The sequence below is a fragment of the Gambusia affinis genome, linkage group LG22 (genome assembly GCF_019740435.1).
Source record: "Gambusia affinis linkage group LG22, SWU_Gaff_1.0, whole genome shotgun sequence".
NCBI lineage: Eukaryota > Metazoa > Chordata > Actinopteri > Cyprinodontiformes > Poeciliidae > Gambusia > Gambusia affinis.
Genome location: NC_057889.1, coordinates 10,431,815 through 10,451,260, shown reverse-complemented (window position 1 = coordinate 10,451,260; position 19,446 = coordinate 10,431,815). Strand labels below are relative to the sequence as shown.

Below are 19,446 nucleotides of genomic sequence, written 5' to 3'. Positions count from 1 at the left end.
ACTGACCCAGTTGGGCAAAAGAAACCATCAGGTAATTAGCACATTCACCACAGCTTTCCTTGCCTCTATGCAAAATAAAACAGGTCAGGGCTTGAATCCTGCCCCCGAGCTACCAAGATCCTGTTACAATTAAAGAGCCCTTTTTAGGGCAAATTAGTCAATCAGACTCAACTTGTGAGTTTTAGGTTAAAAGTTTCCATAACAAAGTTAACAAACAGAGGATTGTGGCAAAGGCATCAAAGGAATTAATCTTACTGACTTCTTGACTACCCACAAACTCTAAATTGTCTCATAAGAAACTGCTGCAATATGTAATTACATTGCATGTGCAAACATTTTAGAAGATGTGCTTAATCACCACAAACTTCCTAAGCGACTCACACTAATTATTTGTGATGCACTTTATCTGTTCCATCATTTGGGGTTGGAGTTGTTTCAAGCTCGAGGTTCTACACATTCGGCCCATCCCCATCAAAGTGAACTTCGGAGCTAACTGACACTTTTTCATGCTCTGTAGGAATTAGAATTACATCCCATTCTTAATTCAAAAATATTTAAAATGATGTTAGCCCACTCTTTAAAGTTCTAACAGCTTCATTTCTCCTGGGAAGGATTCCCACGAGGAACATGTTCAAAAAAATTAAAAATTCTACCAAAAGAAAATTTGTGAGGGCAGACACTGATGTTGGACAAAATGTCGTTGCAATTATCACTCTGATTCTTCCCCAAAGTGTTGTATCAAAATTTAGTTCAGCATTCTGTGCAGGCCAGTCCAAGCTCACTATTCCATGTAGTATTTATTGACCTTGTGTGGAGATCTAAAGCACAGTCGTGTTGGAACAGGAGGGGGGGGGCATGTCCGCTGCACCAGAAATTACACCTAATACAATGCAGCTAGGTAAATGCTATTCTCAGTGTTTGCAATGTTAGTTGTCAGCCACAAATAGCATTATAAAAGAGGTTAAAGATTGTTTAACATATTGTAACATGACAATATATGGAAAAGATCTTTTGCAAGGCATTGCATTTGGGAAAAAAAACAACAACCCAAATTTCAATTAGCATTTTAATCTCAAGATAATAGCCTTACTCATTAAACCATTCTTTAAAACATGAAACATTTTCTTCTCTTCCAGCATGTCCTGTCACTTAAAGTAATAATTCTCCAGCACAATCAAATTAGAATGCCAGAGAGATCCACCCAAATGTGGTGGGAAACTTTGAGCAGCTGAGCTGTTCCATCTACAGGGGATGTTTACTTAACAGCTTATGTCTCACCAGTACAAAACTAACACAGAGATGTATAGAAACAACAGCGTGCAGAGAAAGCAGGAAGTTCCTTCATGATAGTCATCTCAGAAAAAGCCTCCATCATCAGCTTTTAATACACAGAGACCCCCATTCTTTACTGCAACAGAGAAAGTCAAACACTTTGCTAACCGTGGTGCCAGTCAGGGAGTGATAATAAACATAAAAGATTGCTTTTCTTAAAGAAAAGACGCAAAGAAGTCCGAACAGAAACCAAAATGGCCCACATGGAAACAGTACTGTTGCCAAATCGAGAGTAAGGGCCAGTTTAAAGAACAGAAACTTGTGAAAAGAGAAGACTTCTTCTCTCTTTTGGCGTTAGCACAGCTAAACTGCAGACAGAGGGGGGTTTCTAATGCGATTTTCTTTTTGTATCATCAGCAAATTGTTTTTTGGTTAATCTAAATTATGAATTCATGTAAACCTTTACCATCCAATATGATCGATAAGGGATTCAAGAGATAGAAACAATAATATTAAATGAAAAATAATAAGAAATGAAAATACAAAAACTTAATTGAATATGGAAAAGTACATAAAAAACTGATGTATATAAAAATTGCAAAAATAGTGTAAATTGGTTGAAGATGCAATCCTTCAATTTCTATGACCTATTTGCCATGATGATCAGCAACACCATTCACTATTGACACCATGACCTTCTGTTTTAAAGACAGACAACTCTCTTCAGTAATTCTCTTCTAAGTCTGTGAGTGAGTGTCAGCTCACACCATACATTGTCTAATCTTTTACTCAAGTCAACAAATTCCCATATGTTCTCTCTCTCTCTAGGTTACTTTCTCAATTCCTTCAAACTATAATGTCAAACATACTGAAGTCTCTCTCTACTATTGAGTTACAGCCTATGTGGAGAAAAAAAAATGCTCCAGACATGGCGGTTTCCCAAACCTAATTTTAGTAAATGAATACAACAAACCAACAAGCGAAGTTCAGTCTATACCATATGGGCAAATCCTGCACATTTGAGAGCTCACAGTAAGGTGTTGCCTGATCTGTATTTCTTTCGTCACACATTTTTTTCTTCTCTTCCTCTATATTCTGTTGCCAAAACTTCACAGAGTGGCAGGACAGCTGCAGGCTCTCCTCTCCACCTCCTGCTCATCATTCCCCTCATCCTCTCCCTTTTTCTTCCTCTGTTCACATCCTCATCCCCTCTTCTGCACTGGGATTCAGGCTCAAGTCCCAGTCAGCTTTATTTCTTCTCTTAAGCAGAAAAATCCAGTATGATTATTTCATCTTATTTTCTCCATAGCTCTCTGTCCTCAAGATGACCCCTTTTGCTAAACTAAAACATGCCCAGAGGTGACTCTTCTTACTCTGTAACTTACTTACTTGGTGGGAAAAAGCACAGCTCTAGTTATAAATGTACATTCACTCATCGTAGGTATGAACATGATTTTAATTAAGGAGTTTTAGTAATCTACAAAAACTAAACTTACATTTTCTCTTCACCAATACATTACTTCCAGCAATTCTTAAAATGTTCTTTATTTCTTAAAATCTGTCTTTCCAAAAGTTTGGCATTAAATTAGATTAGACTAAGTATTTCCTGCGTTCTGTCTGTTAGGAATTCCAATATTCTTTCTCCTTGCTGAAAGTCAGAATGATATTTTAAGCTTAGCATGATGTTCTTACACCTGCAAACACTGATCTTTTTCTCCAAAGTTGAACAAAATACTTCATATTATAGTGTTATCAAATTACAGAACATGTTAACAAAACATAAGGCCAGCTTCTCCAAAAGATGTTTTTAGCTGTAACCTAACATGTAGCGATTTGTTTCACCTTCAATAATGACACAGTCTTAGGTTTAGTCAGCTTTTTTAATACTGCAATTTTTGTGTCAAATGTTTATAACTTTCTTAAATTGCCAAACTTCTTGTTGTTAAAGCTAGCTACAGTGCATTGCTAATACTAGCCTGACGAAAAAAAAAAAATAGTTGAGATTTTGTTTCACCTATTGTACCTTTTTTCTGTCATTCATTAAGTCAATTCAACAGCAGAATGTAAGTAGAAATTAACAATAGGTGGGTCTTCACAGATAATTTATATTTTACTTTCAAGTTGACCAGCACTACAGCTAACTTAAACAAAATAGAACAAAATCTGTATCTTTTTGTATACTGCATGCAAATATGTACCAAAAATAGTGGAGCAAGGTCATGTGGAACAAGACTTTAAACACTTTCTCTTTTAGGCCTACAGTGTCTTAATGCTGCACAAAGCTTGGTCCTCTGCAGCAATACCAGCAGCATTCCACCATTCATCTGCTTGCAGCTTGGCAACCAAATGGGTTGCCCCACTACCCTACATCCTTGTGAAAAGGAACCCCTCACTCTTTCTGACAGATTTCCGTTACACTACCGCATTTACTTCTACACAAAGTCTTTGCAGCCTTCCTAACACTTGAGGACATGGTCTTTCAGCTACTGCTTTTCCCTGTCAGGTTTTTGGCTGGTATCTGGTATCCCGAGTAGTTGTAGATTCTTATTTCAAATTTGAATGCAAACAGCCATAAAAGTTGTGAGGTAGTTTTTAATGCAAATTGCAATGCTTGTATTTTAAAGCACACTTACCATATCCAGCTCTTGGGAGACTTGGCGCTTGCGTAACTCTTCCATCCGGTCGCTGACGTCACTGAAGCAGGTGTTGTAGTACTCAGAGTATTCCTGGGCAAGGTCGTCTATGTTATCCAAAGAGCCATCCTATGGCATAAAAGGAAGTGGATGGGTTAGTATGGGAATGAAAGCATCCTGGGAAACAAAAGCCAAATTCCATACGAAAAACAAAAACGGATCTGGGAAGTGCCAACTCAGGGCATTACATTACTAAATGCAAAACATAGCTTAATGAGCAGTACATTTAAATGTCCAACCATTAGATTAAGATTAAATTTATGTATTTGACATCTACATTCTACTTGTCATGTGAAAAAAAAAAGCCTCAATACACTTTGATTTGTTATAATTTTTCTTCACTAAGCACTGAGACTTACAAGCCAAAACATCCAAAAATACTCTCTATGAAAGACATTATTATGACAATGTCTTTGTTTTTATCTAGCTCCGTTCTGGATCTCAGATGAAGCCAAGGTTTGTTCCTAAGTTTTGTCTTTGTTGAGGCTTATTTCAAGGATGCCCTTTACCTCCTCAGACATTGACTTAGCTCTGAACTAAACACATTTTTCCTGCTGCCTGTAGTTTAGATCCACACAGTTCCTGCCTTTGTGGGTGAAAGCATGTTTGGGAAAGAGGGAGGAAGCAGCATTCAAAACAGTGACGACATTACCCGACTGAAAAGAACACTCGTTGATTACAATGTGCAACTGTAAGAGATTGTGACATGAAACAATGTTTTAAAGTAGCTAGGATTCGACTGGAATTTGTTGTATCATGTTTTGGCCATGGGACAAAGACTGATGGATTCCAGTCATTAAACAGCTAAAAATTACAAATGCACCAATCAATTAATTAGATATGCTTGCATGGCGGCATAATTGGTAGCACTGTTGCCTTGCTGCATGATTGTCCTGTTTTCAAATCAGCCAGTTGTGTTTCAGCATGGAGTTTAGGTGGATCATTGTGTGTTCAATTTAAAGTCATAAGTTAATAAACTTTAAATCACTTTACTAAGTTCATTATTTGACTTGCTCAGGGCCAGTCAAGCAAAATAAGACAATTTTGATCTCTGTTTGATTGTAGAGATGCAGTCTTTATTTTACCAGAAATCAGAATCACCCAGGTTTCCTCTGATTCACTCAGGACAGAGATCAGCAAATACTTATTAAATACATAAAATCAAAGAACTACCTCATTGTTCAGTTTGTAAGCACATAAACCAAGTGCAAGCACTTTGATGGATTTTTTTTCTAAGTTTGATAATACTTAGATAAATGATAAAGAAGCATCAGCTGATTTGCATGAATCATTATTTCATTTTGGGTTCAAAAAACTACTGTTGCTATTAAGGAACCTGCAGCACTTTTTTATGTGTTTGTCACAGACCTAAGAAAAAAACACATCTGGAATCTGTCACAGCAGAACTGACAGACCAAACAAAGTCAATTGTAGCTCTAACTTAGAGATTATTACAGGGACATGAAGTAACCTCTTGTCCACAGTGGCATCAACGGCCATCCACTGTCACTTGGCTTGGTTAAAATATGGGCTATTCTGGCAGTGATGGCCAGCTGTTGAATATTCATCAGTGTTGATCTAATCTGTGCCAGGCAGACAGCTAGCATTGAGTCAGTGAGCAGAGTCCGAACAGTATACCTCAGTCTCTGTTTTTCTGAACCGGACTCCCTTTCTGGGTGCCAGGCCACAAATGAATGGATCCCTGTGAGTGTGGGCGAAGGTGCCACACAAACAAACACACGCACCCAGACATCTACACACAAGGGCATAAGGCCTCACTCAGAGATGTCTGTCTAGTCAGGGAAAATGCACATTGGCATGCACACCCATGGAGGCAGAGGATTTAAAACACATCGGACCAAAACAAACTGAGGCAGCCCAGTTGTAAACAAAGCGGCTTAGTAGGATAAAAAGTAATGAAAAAGTGCTCTTTAACAATTTGATAAACACAAAATTTCCGATATAAACACTTTATTTATTTATTTTTGCCCAGATTGGCAAGGTTCTATATTGTTCCACCCTCATCATTGGAGAATTTGTCTTTTCTCCAGACATATGGTTTGGGATGATCAAGAATCCCTGTGGGAGTGCTCCCTGACACAGCAGACACATGCTTTCTACTTCATTCCCCACAATGACAAAAAGCATGCTCACGTTACAGAGCTCCACAAGCTAATAACCAGCCGCAGATGGAGCTAATCTATTTTAACAACAGGCATCAAAGCTTTTCTAAAACTTTACCAACTCCAAAATGACAGAGTTCTACTTTTGGGGAGCTTCAAAGTAAAACAAAAGAAAAAGTCTAAAACATGGATAAAATATCAAACTCTCCCACAGTTTCTAAAGACTGTGTGTCCTAAGTTCATGCTAAACAACTAACCTCTAAAATAATCAAGCATAATTTAAATTTGTTTAAGAAATAATATATTCAGACTTACAAACCTGCCTAGCCCCATGGATATTTGAAATAATGAGTAATGCTGCTTTAGCTGACGCAACAGCTACTCCACCCTGGATGTAAGGGGAGGCAAACTCCCCATTATGACTTGAACAAAGGCAACAATAGCTCCACAGAAAGCAACACCCATACAAGAATGTGTGTGATTTCATGTGTATTTACAGTAATGGGGAAGTGGGGGTGCTTCATGTTATGAGCTCCATGAAAACGCAATCCCTTTGAACAGCTGAGGTTTCATCCACCTATCGGTGTGCTTCAAGAGTACATGCAACTCAATAGCCTCACAGAAGATTGTTACGCAGTAGCGATACTGCTGCTATAAATTACTGTGATACACATCACACAGCTTTCATTAAATATTGCCTCAGATTACTGCAGATAATTAGCATCTATGTCAATCACAGAAATACATTTGAAGTTTAATATCTCTTATGAACAAATATGAATAAAAGTAGCTAAAATTGTGCCAGTGTGACTGAATGATAAATAGTTCTTAGAAATCTTAACTCTTGTGTTTTATTTATTTTTAAAGTGGATTTAAGACAATCACATTTTAACAGAATCACATCAAAAACCAACACATTATTCTAGTCTACAGTCTGACTTAAGTTTTTCAAAAATGACAGAAAAACAATCCCAAATGAAGCCATCTTGTTGAAACATTACATGCAATAGATTTGTTGACTATGAGACTTCTTTAAGTATGTTATAACAATCTGGAATTGGCATTGTGTGAAATGACTTTGTGCTGGCTGCCAATAAAACTGTGGTTTATTAATTTTTTTTTTGTTTCACATTAGTTCAGTTTGGTAATAATATTTCCTCACAACTGTAACACTTTCATTTTCACTGTTCCCGTAACCCAAAAGACAGCATTTCCAAAATGAGCCCATGATTATTTGAAATGGCAAATTTCTGTTGAAGCCTTTTCCACAGATTGCACTGAGATCTCAGGTTTACTTAGAATCTAAACTCACAGTAAATTTACACTCACCTCATATTTTTATCATGTTTTTATTTTTGTTTGCTTGTCTGTTTGCTTTTTTACATTGTATTGGGAAGTGTTTCATTCAAAATGCATGTGTTAACCCTGAAGAAACATTATAAAATGCTACAAACGTAACATTTCCTTCTACCTAAATTGTTTTTCCCATGTTAGAGACTGTTACACACTCGCACCCTACCACCCTGGGAAGTGGTAGGGTGCGAGGTTTGATTATTATCCAAGGAGTAGCTTCATGAAAACCTGAACTCAAACCTCAGGACAATGAGAACAATTTACAACAGAGACATGGTCGATAAAGTCACAGCATGGGCATTGAACGTTTTCACCTACAGCACAACATCAGGACAGGAAGAGCCGGTTTTAAAATATACCCTGATTATTACTATAATGACTAGTAGTTGCTATTATTAAGATATTATCTCAATTTAGGATGAGTCGCAAACACTTGCCCTACACAGAAAGCCACAAAACAAAAAATATTTGCAAACATTTTCAGACATTATCAAAGCTTATATAAATACCATAATCACAGAGCTGAGATGTGCCAACCAACACTATGAAGCCGAGAGGAGTAGACTGAGCAAACTAGACAATAGATAAGGATAAATGAAATGTTCATGCATCATCTTTTAAGGTCTGACTAACGGTGCTCAATTGGGAACAATCAGGTGCCAGATGATTGCTGACATGGGGCTTCATCATTGGTCTTGGGAACCAAAGGTGGAAGAACGTTTAGGAAGATAATGCCATAGGCCAAAGCTCAGTCTTTCAAAGAACTTCCTTAGGATATCCGCTTTAGCTAAACAGAGCAGTGCCATCCCAGAAGAGGAAACTTTACAGATCTCTGTCTGACCTAAATAATGAGCCTGGACATGGCAGTGTAAAGTTAAAATGAGGAAGGAAGGATCAGGTTGTAAACAAGACCAGGCTGGAACATTTCTAGAAAGGAGACAAAATAACAGAACTAAGGTTATTTTGGACAAGAGCCCATTTTTCAATATGGTCTCTAGATTAAGGTACCATATTATCATGGGCTTATTAGACCAACATAATAAAATCATAACCTTTCGGACCATGAAAAGTAGAGTCCCATATTTACAGACAAAACTCTGTGTCTTACATAATCAGCAGTCTTCAAATGGACACACTTCCTCCTCCCATACTGCATTAAACACCACAAAATACTTTTCAAGAAGACACAAATTCTCTGCAGAGAAGTAAAATATTTCCACAAGGTTTCAGCTCGAGACAGCTTTTCCAGCAAAATCAAGAGAATTATCAAGTGGGGGAGTACCAAGTCACTGTCAGTTGTTCAGGTATGTAAACTGAAAGTCAATTTTTGTATTTATAGCTTCATTAAGAAATAAAACAGATCTAACAAACACATATGGCAATCCATATGTAAGATTGGTTTGCCAAAAATGTTTAAAAGGAAAGACAGGAATACAGATGTCACCACAAATAGACAGTAGATGCATACTGAGTATAACTTATTTGAATTTAAAAATAAGTTTCATCGAGAGGTCTGTACTGTCAGTCTCAACCACTTAAAAGTTATAGCTCATACTTCTGCGCCTAATCTGCGTGTGAATCTTAATTAGTTTGAAGAGTATTAACTCCACCTACCATCACAAAAAAATCTGCCTCTCTTAGCTATTCTTATTAAACACACATTACTGACAGGGGGCCCTCGGAAACATATACAGGCTGACATTCTTGGACTTACAGTCCAAACAAGATGAAAAGGTTCCTTAAAGATGCAAATAGTTATTTTATTAGATGGATTACAGGGTTTTTGCTGATGGGTACTTTAATGCTGTGTCCGCACAACCATTCCAGTATTAAGTTCCTAAATATATTGTGTGTTCAGACCAAATAGTGAGCATACTGAACAAAGTTAGATAACTGTCTGTAAAGATAAGGTTTCATGCACAGAGGGCCAAGACCAGACTTGCTACAATGATTTCAATCCAACGGGCAGGGTTGGATAAACCCAAATCTAAAGGCCATTCCTTTGTCGGGACCTCAAGAAAAACAAAAGCTATTGAAAGTCATAGAGCGCTGGTTATATATAGCACATGTATTTAATTGTACCATACATATGGTATTTACTGTTTCTAGGGTCTTACAGTGTGCTTAAAGATAGGAGTCAGAGCAAGTTCTTAAGATAAAGTGTATAATAAAGGTCAATTTACTTAAGTCTTCACCGTTATGTAATCAACTGCCCTTTCTACAGGAAAATACAACAAAATGCTACAAAGCAAATGATACATTGTTTAAAGCTGAATGTAAATGAAGAAAACCAGTAAGCACTTCGAACTGCTATCTTGCTGCAATGTGCCCTACAAATAAACCTGATTGACTTGATCAGGTGTGCAAAATCTCAAAATTTTACCATCATTTCTAATTAGATGTTTCTAGCAAGAAAAACAAACTGATATCCAATCCCACAAGAACCATGGGACAGCTCAGGAGACGAAATAAATAAAATGGGTGAAGTGCTAAAATGATGAGGAGCCATTTAAAGCCAGGTTAAACAAAAGTCTACAGTATTGTGTCCTCTGGAGTAATAATTAAATAAACATTCCCTCCTGCAAATTTTACATCTAACATAAACTTGTGATGGCCCTGAGAGCATTGGACTTTGAAGTCGCAAAATTATTTGAGGACGTTTTCATTTGATTATAATTTTTAAGCTCAGATATGTTGTCATACATTTACACTTACTTAGCACATCTGCACTTCAGGCTATTGAATTCTACCAAAAAAAAAAAAGAAAATACCTAAGCCCAAAATTATGCAGTAGAGTAAGGAGCAAGAACAACTTAACTTTAAATTATCTAAAATGCCCTATATATCTAAATTATCTAAAGAAATATGGCTGTGACTTGATGATGCTGCAGTTGAAAGACTAAATAAGCTTACTGCAAATTTTAGTTTTTCAGTTCAAGGAGAGGGAAAAACAACAAAGATGAGCACCAGGCTGAAAGCCATTTGCCTCTAGAGTAATAAATCTAGAGAAATTGCTTGGCTGGGAGCCAGGTCTCCCACCTAGTGTCAGAAGGGCAGGACAGCACACCACCCACCAGTCACCCTCAACCTTTTGCACACACGCAATTCAGCATTTCCACCCCATTCACATCCTCAGTGCCAGACCAAACCAAATTATCACCTCAGGCTTTTTCACAGGCTGGAAAGTGACTGCAGGACATTTGGTCGGAGGATCAATCGGATCAAATGTGCCGGCAAGAAGAGCCTCAGAAGATCTGATTTGTGAGTGAGGATTAAAAAAAGGAGCTCAGTCTGATTGATGATGACGTTCCATCATTACTGAGGATTATATAAGGGCTGGACAGATTATCAGCGTCAAGATATACAAAAGGTTTCAAAAGGCCCGGTATAAAAACCACAAAGAACAGAAAACCTTTAGATGAGATCCCAGAGAAAGTATCACAGCTGAACAAAGCTGTGCACAGCTGGTCAGCTGGCTGGAAGGTTGCTACATCCTCCATTAATTAACACAAAAAGACACCTTTGGCAGTTTGGAATTTTTTGATTATGAAAAACACTCACTGTCATGAGGAAACCAACAAAGCTGAGTATCTACATAATATCCGAGTGCCCAGTAGAACTATGGAGCAGAATGACAAAAAGGCGTAAAAGATCAATGATTTAGAACTATTACTAAATTAGGTAGGAGATACTTCAATATTTTTGTTTAAGACTTTATTAAAATGAAAGTAAAGTAATACATCATTGATCATTATAATTGTAATACGTTTTGATTTGTATGCATCATCAAATTGTGGTACTCATCCTCAAGTTTATCAAATCTAATATTATTGGATATGCTTACAAAACGTACTAAATACTTTATAATCATCAGATTTATGTAATGACAACACCTGTAATGATCAGCATTTCTACTTTTACATGTGTTTGGACTTTAAAGTAATGTAGATTTTATAATAAAAAAAAAATAAAATATGTCAGTAATGTCTTAACATTTTAGCTTCTCAATCGCAAAATGTTTGTGGAAGGAAATCCCCACTTTGAACACTGGTGGAGTACACAAGCATTTTTTTTTACGTTAATAAAGCAGTAGTACACTGACAACACAAACGGCACCAACAGCCACTATATTGATCTCATCAACTCTGTTATCCTCAGTTTTTGGAACAGGTGATTATACAACACCCAACTCTAAGAATACCTTAAATCTGTGGTGCAGTAACAACAAAATATTCCCAGATATAAAGAAGATAGAAAAAACACAACTTCTAATTATAATAGAGATAACATCCATACTACAACAAAAAGTACGCCAAACCTGCCAAGCCAGTCTTGACGCAGCAAAACGAACCGCCTGGACACACTACTAACAGAGTGCTGGTCCTTGAGTTTGAAACCGGGGCCTGTAAGGACGTGTTTGTCTGATGGTTGACTCGCATGCGCCGCAACACAATAAGCAGACGTGCAAATCAGTGCCACCTTCGAGGATAACGGGGTGAAAAGTCACAGCGGGTTGAGTCTGATGTCAGTACGTGGTCCTGTCTACCCCATTTACCCCCCCTTCAAAAACTCACCAGCATTCCCATGACGTCCGTCCACAGTTGAGAGAAACTATCAGACGCTGCGGCGGTGTCTGTCTGGGGCTCCTCGGAGAACGCATCGAGCCCCTGATCGCCCTCCATGTTAGAGGGGGAAAGTGTTCGCACTCAGTAAGGTGTAAATCCAGACACTAAACCCACAGGCGGGGAGATGAGACCCGAAGCAACACGAGAGATTGAGAGATTGATGCCAAGGCTGTTTTTTTTTTTGTTTGTTTTTTTGTTTTTTTGTTTTTTTAAAAGTTGCCCTTGACGCACCAGTAAAGTGTTCCAAAATTGCTTGGAACAGTTCGAGGTTTGGTGAATAAATTGCGTCCTGACATGCTGGCAAATTCTCCAAGAAGGCAAAAAAAAAAATAATAATAATTTCAGATTAATAATGAAATATCACGAATCTGCGCTGATCCAACTTCGGCTGAAAACCGAACAGCGCGGATCCGTGCCTGGGAACTAAACAACCCCTCCTCTCCTAAAGCCGACGGGGGAGAAGAGATCAGAATGGTCTGGCTAAAAGTTTTTAAAAAGTTAGTGAAATCCTTAAAGTAGCGCAACAGGCAATTCCATTAAAAAAAGTTGGAGTAAGAGATCCGCCGCTTCTCAGAGAAACAGTTCCAAACAGTGCGCCTCCCCCCTCAGTTCACCCGCTGCGTCTCCCTCCCTCTCTCTCCCCCTCACACTCCTCCCAACAGGAGGAAGAAGAAAAAAACACTTTTTGTAACACCGCTAACAACTCATTATGTATAGTTATAACAACAAAAGAAATATGGGTTACAGGCACGTAGCCTCTGATACGTTTTAGCCAAGAAGGCCAATAAAGTTTTTGTTCACGCTGGACACAATTTTAGGCATATTTTTAATTTGTTTATTCAGATTTTTACTGTGTATATTCCCTTCTATGAACCAGTCCCAGCAAAAGAGGGGCTAGAGTGGCATAGCTGTCTATAAGTAAGAGACCAGAAGCTGAGCTGCTGAGTTTATTCATTAATTTGTATTCATGTTTTAATTAATTTATTTGTTTTTACAGTTGAACCATTCAAAATATGAATATATCTGATTACAATTGTTTCCAAATCCAAACTGTGCATTTCTTTTTTTACCTTGGACAAAAAGAAATGATTATTTGTGCTTTCAAATAATCTATGAAAGCACAAAAGTTCACCTCTTCAAATACAATAGTGTGTCAGAGAATGTCTTAAGTCATTGACAAAAAAAATGATGTCATGTTCTACGGAAGTTTATATTTTATATAAACTTCAGAAGTTTATTTTTTATATAAACTTCAGAAGTTTATTTTTTATATAAACTTCAGAAGTTTATTTTTTATATAAACTTCAGAAGTTTATTTTATATAAAACTTATTTTATATAAACTTATATTTTATATAAACATCTTGTCTGCATTAAAGAAAGAACAGACAGTGTTGCTCAGTATTCCAAAATCTTGTATGATTTATTTTTATTTCACTGCTATATTGTATCTAGCAAAAGCTCAATAAAACTCCTGAAATTCTGTTAAGGCTGGTGTGATATTTAATGGTTACAACCTGGCCCTGGTTGTGGTGACCCAAAAAGACACAAATAAGAGATGTCTGCCAAGGAACCCAAGAAATGTTTCTACATATTCTGAAAAGCTCCCCACTTTGAATAAGGATTGAATAGGGAAGCCACATTATTGCTTCAAAAACAATAAAAACATAATAGAAAAAAGATTTTGTTGTTTGTTTGTTTGTTTTTCCTGTATGCCCAGCTTCTGTAAGCTAGCACAAATCTGGGAAATGCTTGTAAATGTTGCAGACAAACTTTTACCAAAACGCTTCTGTAATGACTTCATCTTAATTACTAAGAGTATACACAAACATTATAAAACTGTTGCTGTGTTGTGCGAAAGCTATGCTTTTTGAACCGCAGATTTGAATATAAGTCGCACAGAGACGAACACTTAATGTACAAGCATGAAATTGCACAGCTCGCCTGTCTGATCAGCCATTTGTTATGCCCTGCCTGCAGGCGTCTCCTTGATAATGAAGAAGTCCTGAAGCTGTCTTTGGCTCTCCCTGTTGTTGTAAAGAGTGCATTTTCTCATAGCTCATTTTCTCAGAGCAGGCCCAGCTGTCAGGTCGTATGACACAACCAGGGATGAAGAGGTAGAGAACAAAGTATTTCACTCATCCTGATTCAGCTCCACTTTTCCACCCAAAAATGTTGCATTATCTGCTGTTTATTAGCTCAGTCACCACATGCAGCCAAATAATTAAAATTAAAAGTAACACATGAAAAAGGATAGAAAAGGTACAAAAACAAAAAAAAAAAAAAAAAAAAACTGTTCACCCCACATTCCTTTCTGAAACTGTGCAAAAGGCGATCAGTTTATAATCCTCCAAAGCTTCAGTTTCACTGGGAGTCTAAACGTGTGTAATGTAAGGTCTACTCTCAACTACGTAGCTATATAGTAAGTTCATTAGTACAATGAGGTGTGGCTTAAGTACTACCATTCAATGCAGTACTGTACAATGAATTTTTACATCATGTATGGCTGCATGACATACAGTTTAACTGCATGTATATGAAAAGCATCATTATTGGCTTGTATTGCAATTGGTAAGTGATTACTCACATTCATACTAACTTGTTCATAATAGTAACATTTTACTAGAAGAAGTCTGGATATAGAAAGCTGATGCCATATTAATAATTTATGAATGTGTGACACTTAATCTAAACTTTACCTCCTGTTGATATTTTGCACCTCTTTTTGCCTCTTTTACTTTTGTTTTCCCTACAAATGAATCCCAACAGGGGTCCATGTTAACTATATGTAGTTTGCTCAGTTTGTAAGAGCACTGTTTGTGACTGGTCACAAAATGGGCTTCTTGTATGGGACCCATTTGATTTGAATACATGCCACCAATATCAATAAACCAATGACACACAAATGAAGGTCTTAAGTTGTTCTCAGTTTGGCTTTAGGAAAATTTGCTTGCTATGTGCTACAGCTCTGGGATCCATGTGGATTAAAAATTTTAACCAAAGTTGGATTGTATTAGTCCTACAAAGGCTGATCAAACAAGTTTGTTTTTTTTCCAGAGTTTGTGCAAATAAACAAGAAATTTGACTTCAGTTCCACATAGTTTCATATAGTTTTCTTATGTAAGCCTTGAAAAATGTCATCTGGTTCACATTTTTTCCAGGTCATTTCTTACACATATCAGTCCCATGAGTACATGTTTTCTGAGTATCCTTGGGTAAATGTTGAACCTAATATAAAACCAGAAATCCAGAGTTTTAGGTGGCAGTTCAGTAAATGGAAGGCATTCTGTGCTATTCTGGTTAGAAATGTGTTTCATGGACACGTTTAGCTCTGCTAGATAAAAGATTCTTGTGCATTTGAACTAGTTTGAAATGGATACCATGTGGTAGATGTAGGTGGAACCATGAAGCAGAACGGATAACGCATTGAACGCATCTGTTGAGTTTACAAATAGTGAATATCAAGTTTTTTAGTTAACATTGGGGTGGACATTTTTTGAACATGCAGCAATAAACACTTCTTGAAGGTTGGGCGTTCCCAGAATTTCATTTCTGCCTTAGTTATTTCACATTTAATCAACATAAATGCTCAGAAACCTGGAGTCACAATGTGCAAACTCAGCTATCAAAGTTAGTTTTAATCAGCTTTGCACATGTTGCACATTGTAACAATTGAGAAAACTGAAACACAAACACGGACAAAAAGCCTTGAACATGCCAAGAAATCAGCGATCCTAAGGCATAACATGCTAATCCCTGATTATCTTCTTAGCATTAAATAAAAACACCAATACAAACAGAAAGAAATGTGTAACATGAACACTCCTAGCAAAAATGCTAAAGAGAGTGTTATGATAGGGCATAGGTTCCCCAACCCTCAAGCAAGGAGGACTATTCACACGACAACTGATTTAGTTTGCCTAATCTATCATAGAACTCAGACCTCAGAAGAAATGCAAAAATTGCAGAGCTGAAGTAATCTTTCTTCTCTTTAAAGAAAGTCCATTGACATTTAAGCGCTTGTTATCAAAAAAAAAACCTTCAAGCACATTGATCTAACATAGGAAAACAGCAGTTTCACACTAGAGAAAAAGTTAAGTCTACTTTTGTCTAATCCACTAATCTGGTAACCTTCCTCAAACAATAAGTAACTTTTTGTCAAAAGTTGTTTTTTCTTTTTGTTTTTTTGCCTAAATAATCATTTGTTAAAAAAAAAACAAACAAACAAAAAAAAAACTTAGGCCATTATTTTAGGAAGGTGACAATATGGAGGTTGCATGTTATTAACTGAAGATTTCTGTGTCCATACTCCTTCTTTGTTGGCACTAAACATTCCTTTGCATACAATATCAAGTTTCAAAGTTTATGTAGGTGAGGAAGGGCTTTTAGAGGTTTTGGATGAGTGGAAGCTGCTCACCAGTGTCCTGCTTATAGTCTAAACACACAGAAACACTCTTCTCCTCATAAGACCTGCTTTGCAGCTTGGTGATTTGACAGTGTGGGAGGTCTGCACTGTTAACCTATAATCTGTAATATTGGTAGTGCAAAAGCAAAGGCATGTAAGGATTGTATTGTAATGATCAACATGACCATCCTATTGTTAAAGTTTGAGCTGTCCAATGGTGTTGCTCTTAAGAATAGTGCTTGAAACACTTACTCCTCTGGACAAATATAGTTTGTAATATGTCTACCCAAAGCCAGATCGTGTGACCCCTATCTTGAGGACCACAAATGGAAGGGTCAAACTATTATTGAAAAAGAAAAGGAAGGCTGCTTATTCTGCTAATAATATATGTGTGTATTCAGCCATCTTTTCCTCTTTCCACAAATACAACTCATGTTGCTGCACTGTCAGACAAGAAAACACAGCAGTAACTCTGCCTATTTCAGCAGATGCTAACAGAAAAGTGATTACATGCTGAAATTTTCTTATTCGAAGCTTCGTCTTCATTCTTTGTGTATTTATTTGAAATTAAGCCGGATTTGGGTATGAACATAAACAATGGCTATTATACGAGATATTACAGCCTGCTTTCCACCATTTCCACTTTTGCATGGTAAGGTATGTGTAACACAATGGTTCTCAGCAGTCCCCTATGTAAAGCTGTAAAACTTAAATGGGTTGGAACAAAAGCTGAAGGGATAAAAGCTGTGAAATCATAAAGTGGCAAAACCTATGACTGATCTACAGCCACATTTTAATTTCCTGTGTGAACAAGGTCAGATGATCACTGGTAACACAATTTAGGGTTTTTTGCACACTGTTTTAACAATGTAGTTTCAAATACGGATACACCTGCTAAAACATGCAGAACCATCCTTTTTCAAACACCTGTAGCAGCATGTTCCTCTCAGTTTCCTGAGGGCTGCAATTTAGACCAAATTGAAGTTGTGTTCTGCAATTTCAACCACCTTCCAGCATATGATCTAGTGTGCAGTCTCACTGGTTATTTTGGACAGGCATTTCTGTTTACTATAATTTTTGAATATAGGCCAATTTGACGTGTATGAGATTCAATTTGGCTATTGTGAGACCTGTAGGAGATAACATAGAGCAGCATTAGTCTTTTTAAATGCTTTAAAAGTTCAGTCTTTGTTTGTGATGAAAAATATTGGATCCCAAAATGTTGGGAACTTGTTGAAAATCTCAGATAAATAAGAGTTTGAATGCTCTGGGGAAAATACACATAAATTGTAGCTTTGGTAATAATGCCAGCTATACTAACCATACTGATAATATGCTGACAACGACTTTCTGAAGTAAAATTCAAAGTAGAAAAAAAAGCAACATTTTGAAAGTAGTAACAGTCAGGGAGCAATTTCACTCCCACTAAACCAGATAGGGGTTAAAGAGTACTTTAAGATGGCCCAAAAGTGTCAATCTTGTAATACATTCATGAAGACATAAGTAGGGAAGAGTCCTATCTGTCTTGTAGATATCACGCAGAGAAAAATTAAACCTTGCAGAGACCTTACAGCTACAAAGAATCAACTAATCTCCCACTTGAGTTCTTTAATTTACCACTCAAATACTCCCACAGGCTAAATAGTCTTGAAGAGCCATAGAAAGTTCAGCCGTGGCTATTATCACACAACAATTGTAAGTTGGAGAGAGAAGAAAAGTATCAACCAAGAATCATGTCTACATAAACATCAGTATGAATGAGAATCAGTCTTTAATACTGATGATGTAATATTGAGTTTCAAACCTCCAAAGTCTTTGAGGTACTAGGTACTCAATAGAATTGGATCCAAAACCAAAAAAACTGAAAAAAAAGAAGTCAAGATAGAGATAGAGATAGAAAAAGAATGCAGGTATCATTAAAGCAAAACAGGACCTCCCCTGAGAGCGAAAGTGACCCTGGCTGAAGGTCAGTGACCTCTGAGTTCAAAAATATCTCCTGAGGGAGTCAAGAGCATATCAGCAGAGAGATTTACAGTGTAGCAGGCTAACATCAAGGACAGCACCCATGCATTTAAGGAATGTTATCCAGGACCACATTACATTGACACAAATTACACACTCAGCAGTTTGATAGTGATAAAAAATAGTCCAGGACCAGTGTTGTAGCCTGCATCCTTCTCTGTTTACAAGGTTCCAAGAAAAAAATAATTAATTTCAACTACAGCACCAATTACAAAATCTTTTCTCAAACATGTTATATTTGCACATCCAGCTGAATGTGGTCACCTAAACGGCTTTCTTCGAGCATAGACTCTGTTCTTGGATCAAGAAAGTTACATCATTAATTCAGTTGCAAAGGTCTAACAGACCCTGGCCATTCAAACTGCTTTTAATGCCGTTTAATTCACGCATTGGTGATTCTTTATTTTTGCACACACTTTTGTGTATTCTGCCGTGCAAATAAAACACATGGGTGTGTGAAATGAGCAGGCCAGCCTGCCCCACTGTGCTTTCCACACTGTCAAGTTTGTGTGGGAGTTATCAACCAAGTCCAATTAGCATGAAAACTAATTACTGTTCTCTTGCTTCAACCTCCCCAGCACACATGCACATACTCAGTTAAGCAGTATATTAAATTAAATCAACACTATGGTGTAAAACAAAGGTTTAGGGGACCCCCACTGGCTTTTAGTATGTATGTGTTCTAGGTTTCAATTTTCATAGGGTGGTCAAGCATAACACTAAAATCTTTTGAAACCTACAGAAATCTCAACTTTAGATTTAAACAGTGGAATTAGCTCCAGGCAACAGAGGCGAAAGAAACAATGGCAAGTGAGAAATGTAAGATAAAGACACATAGTGATTTCAACACAACAGTAAACAGATAGGAGGTAGAAGAAGATATGAAGATCTGTCTGGGGTATGAGGTGCGTGTGATGACCTGCTGTGAGAGAAAAACAACCAACATTAACACTT

General features: G+C 37.2%; 1 protein-coding gene across 9 annotated transcripts in view; it reads right to left on the bottom strand.

Annotated features, from left to right (window-relative positions):
• Positions 1–19,446, bottom strand: part of sash1a (SAM and SH3 domain containing 1a) — a 168,036-nt gene that overhangs the window by 38,175 nt on the left and 110,415 nt on the right. For 6 of the 9 annotated variants that reach the window (XM_044105909.1, XM_044105910.1, XM_044105901.1 and 3 more), the window contains exon 2: positions 3,906–4,034. In XM_044105909.1, the coding sequence (XP_043961844.1) occupies positions 3,906–4,034 (129 nt within the window). Of the gene's footprint in view, positions 1–3,905; positions 4,035–12,015; positions 12,662–19,446 lie in introns of those variants that run through there. The other 3 variants (XM_044105904.1, XM_044105907.1, XM_044105908.1) reach the window with 1 other exon arrangement.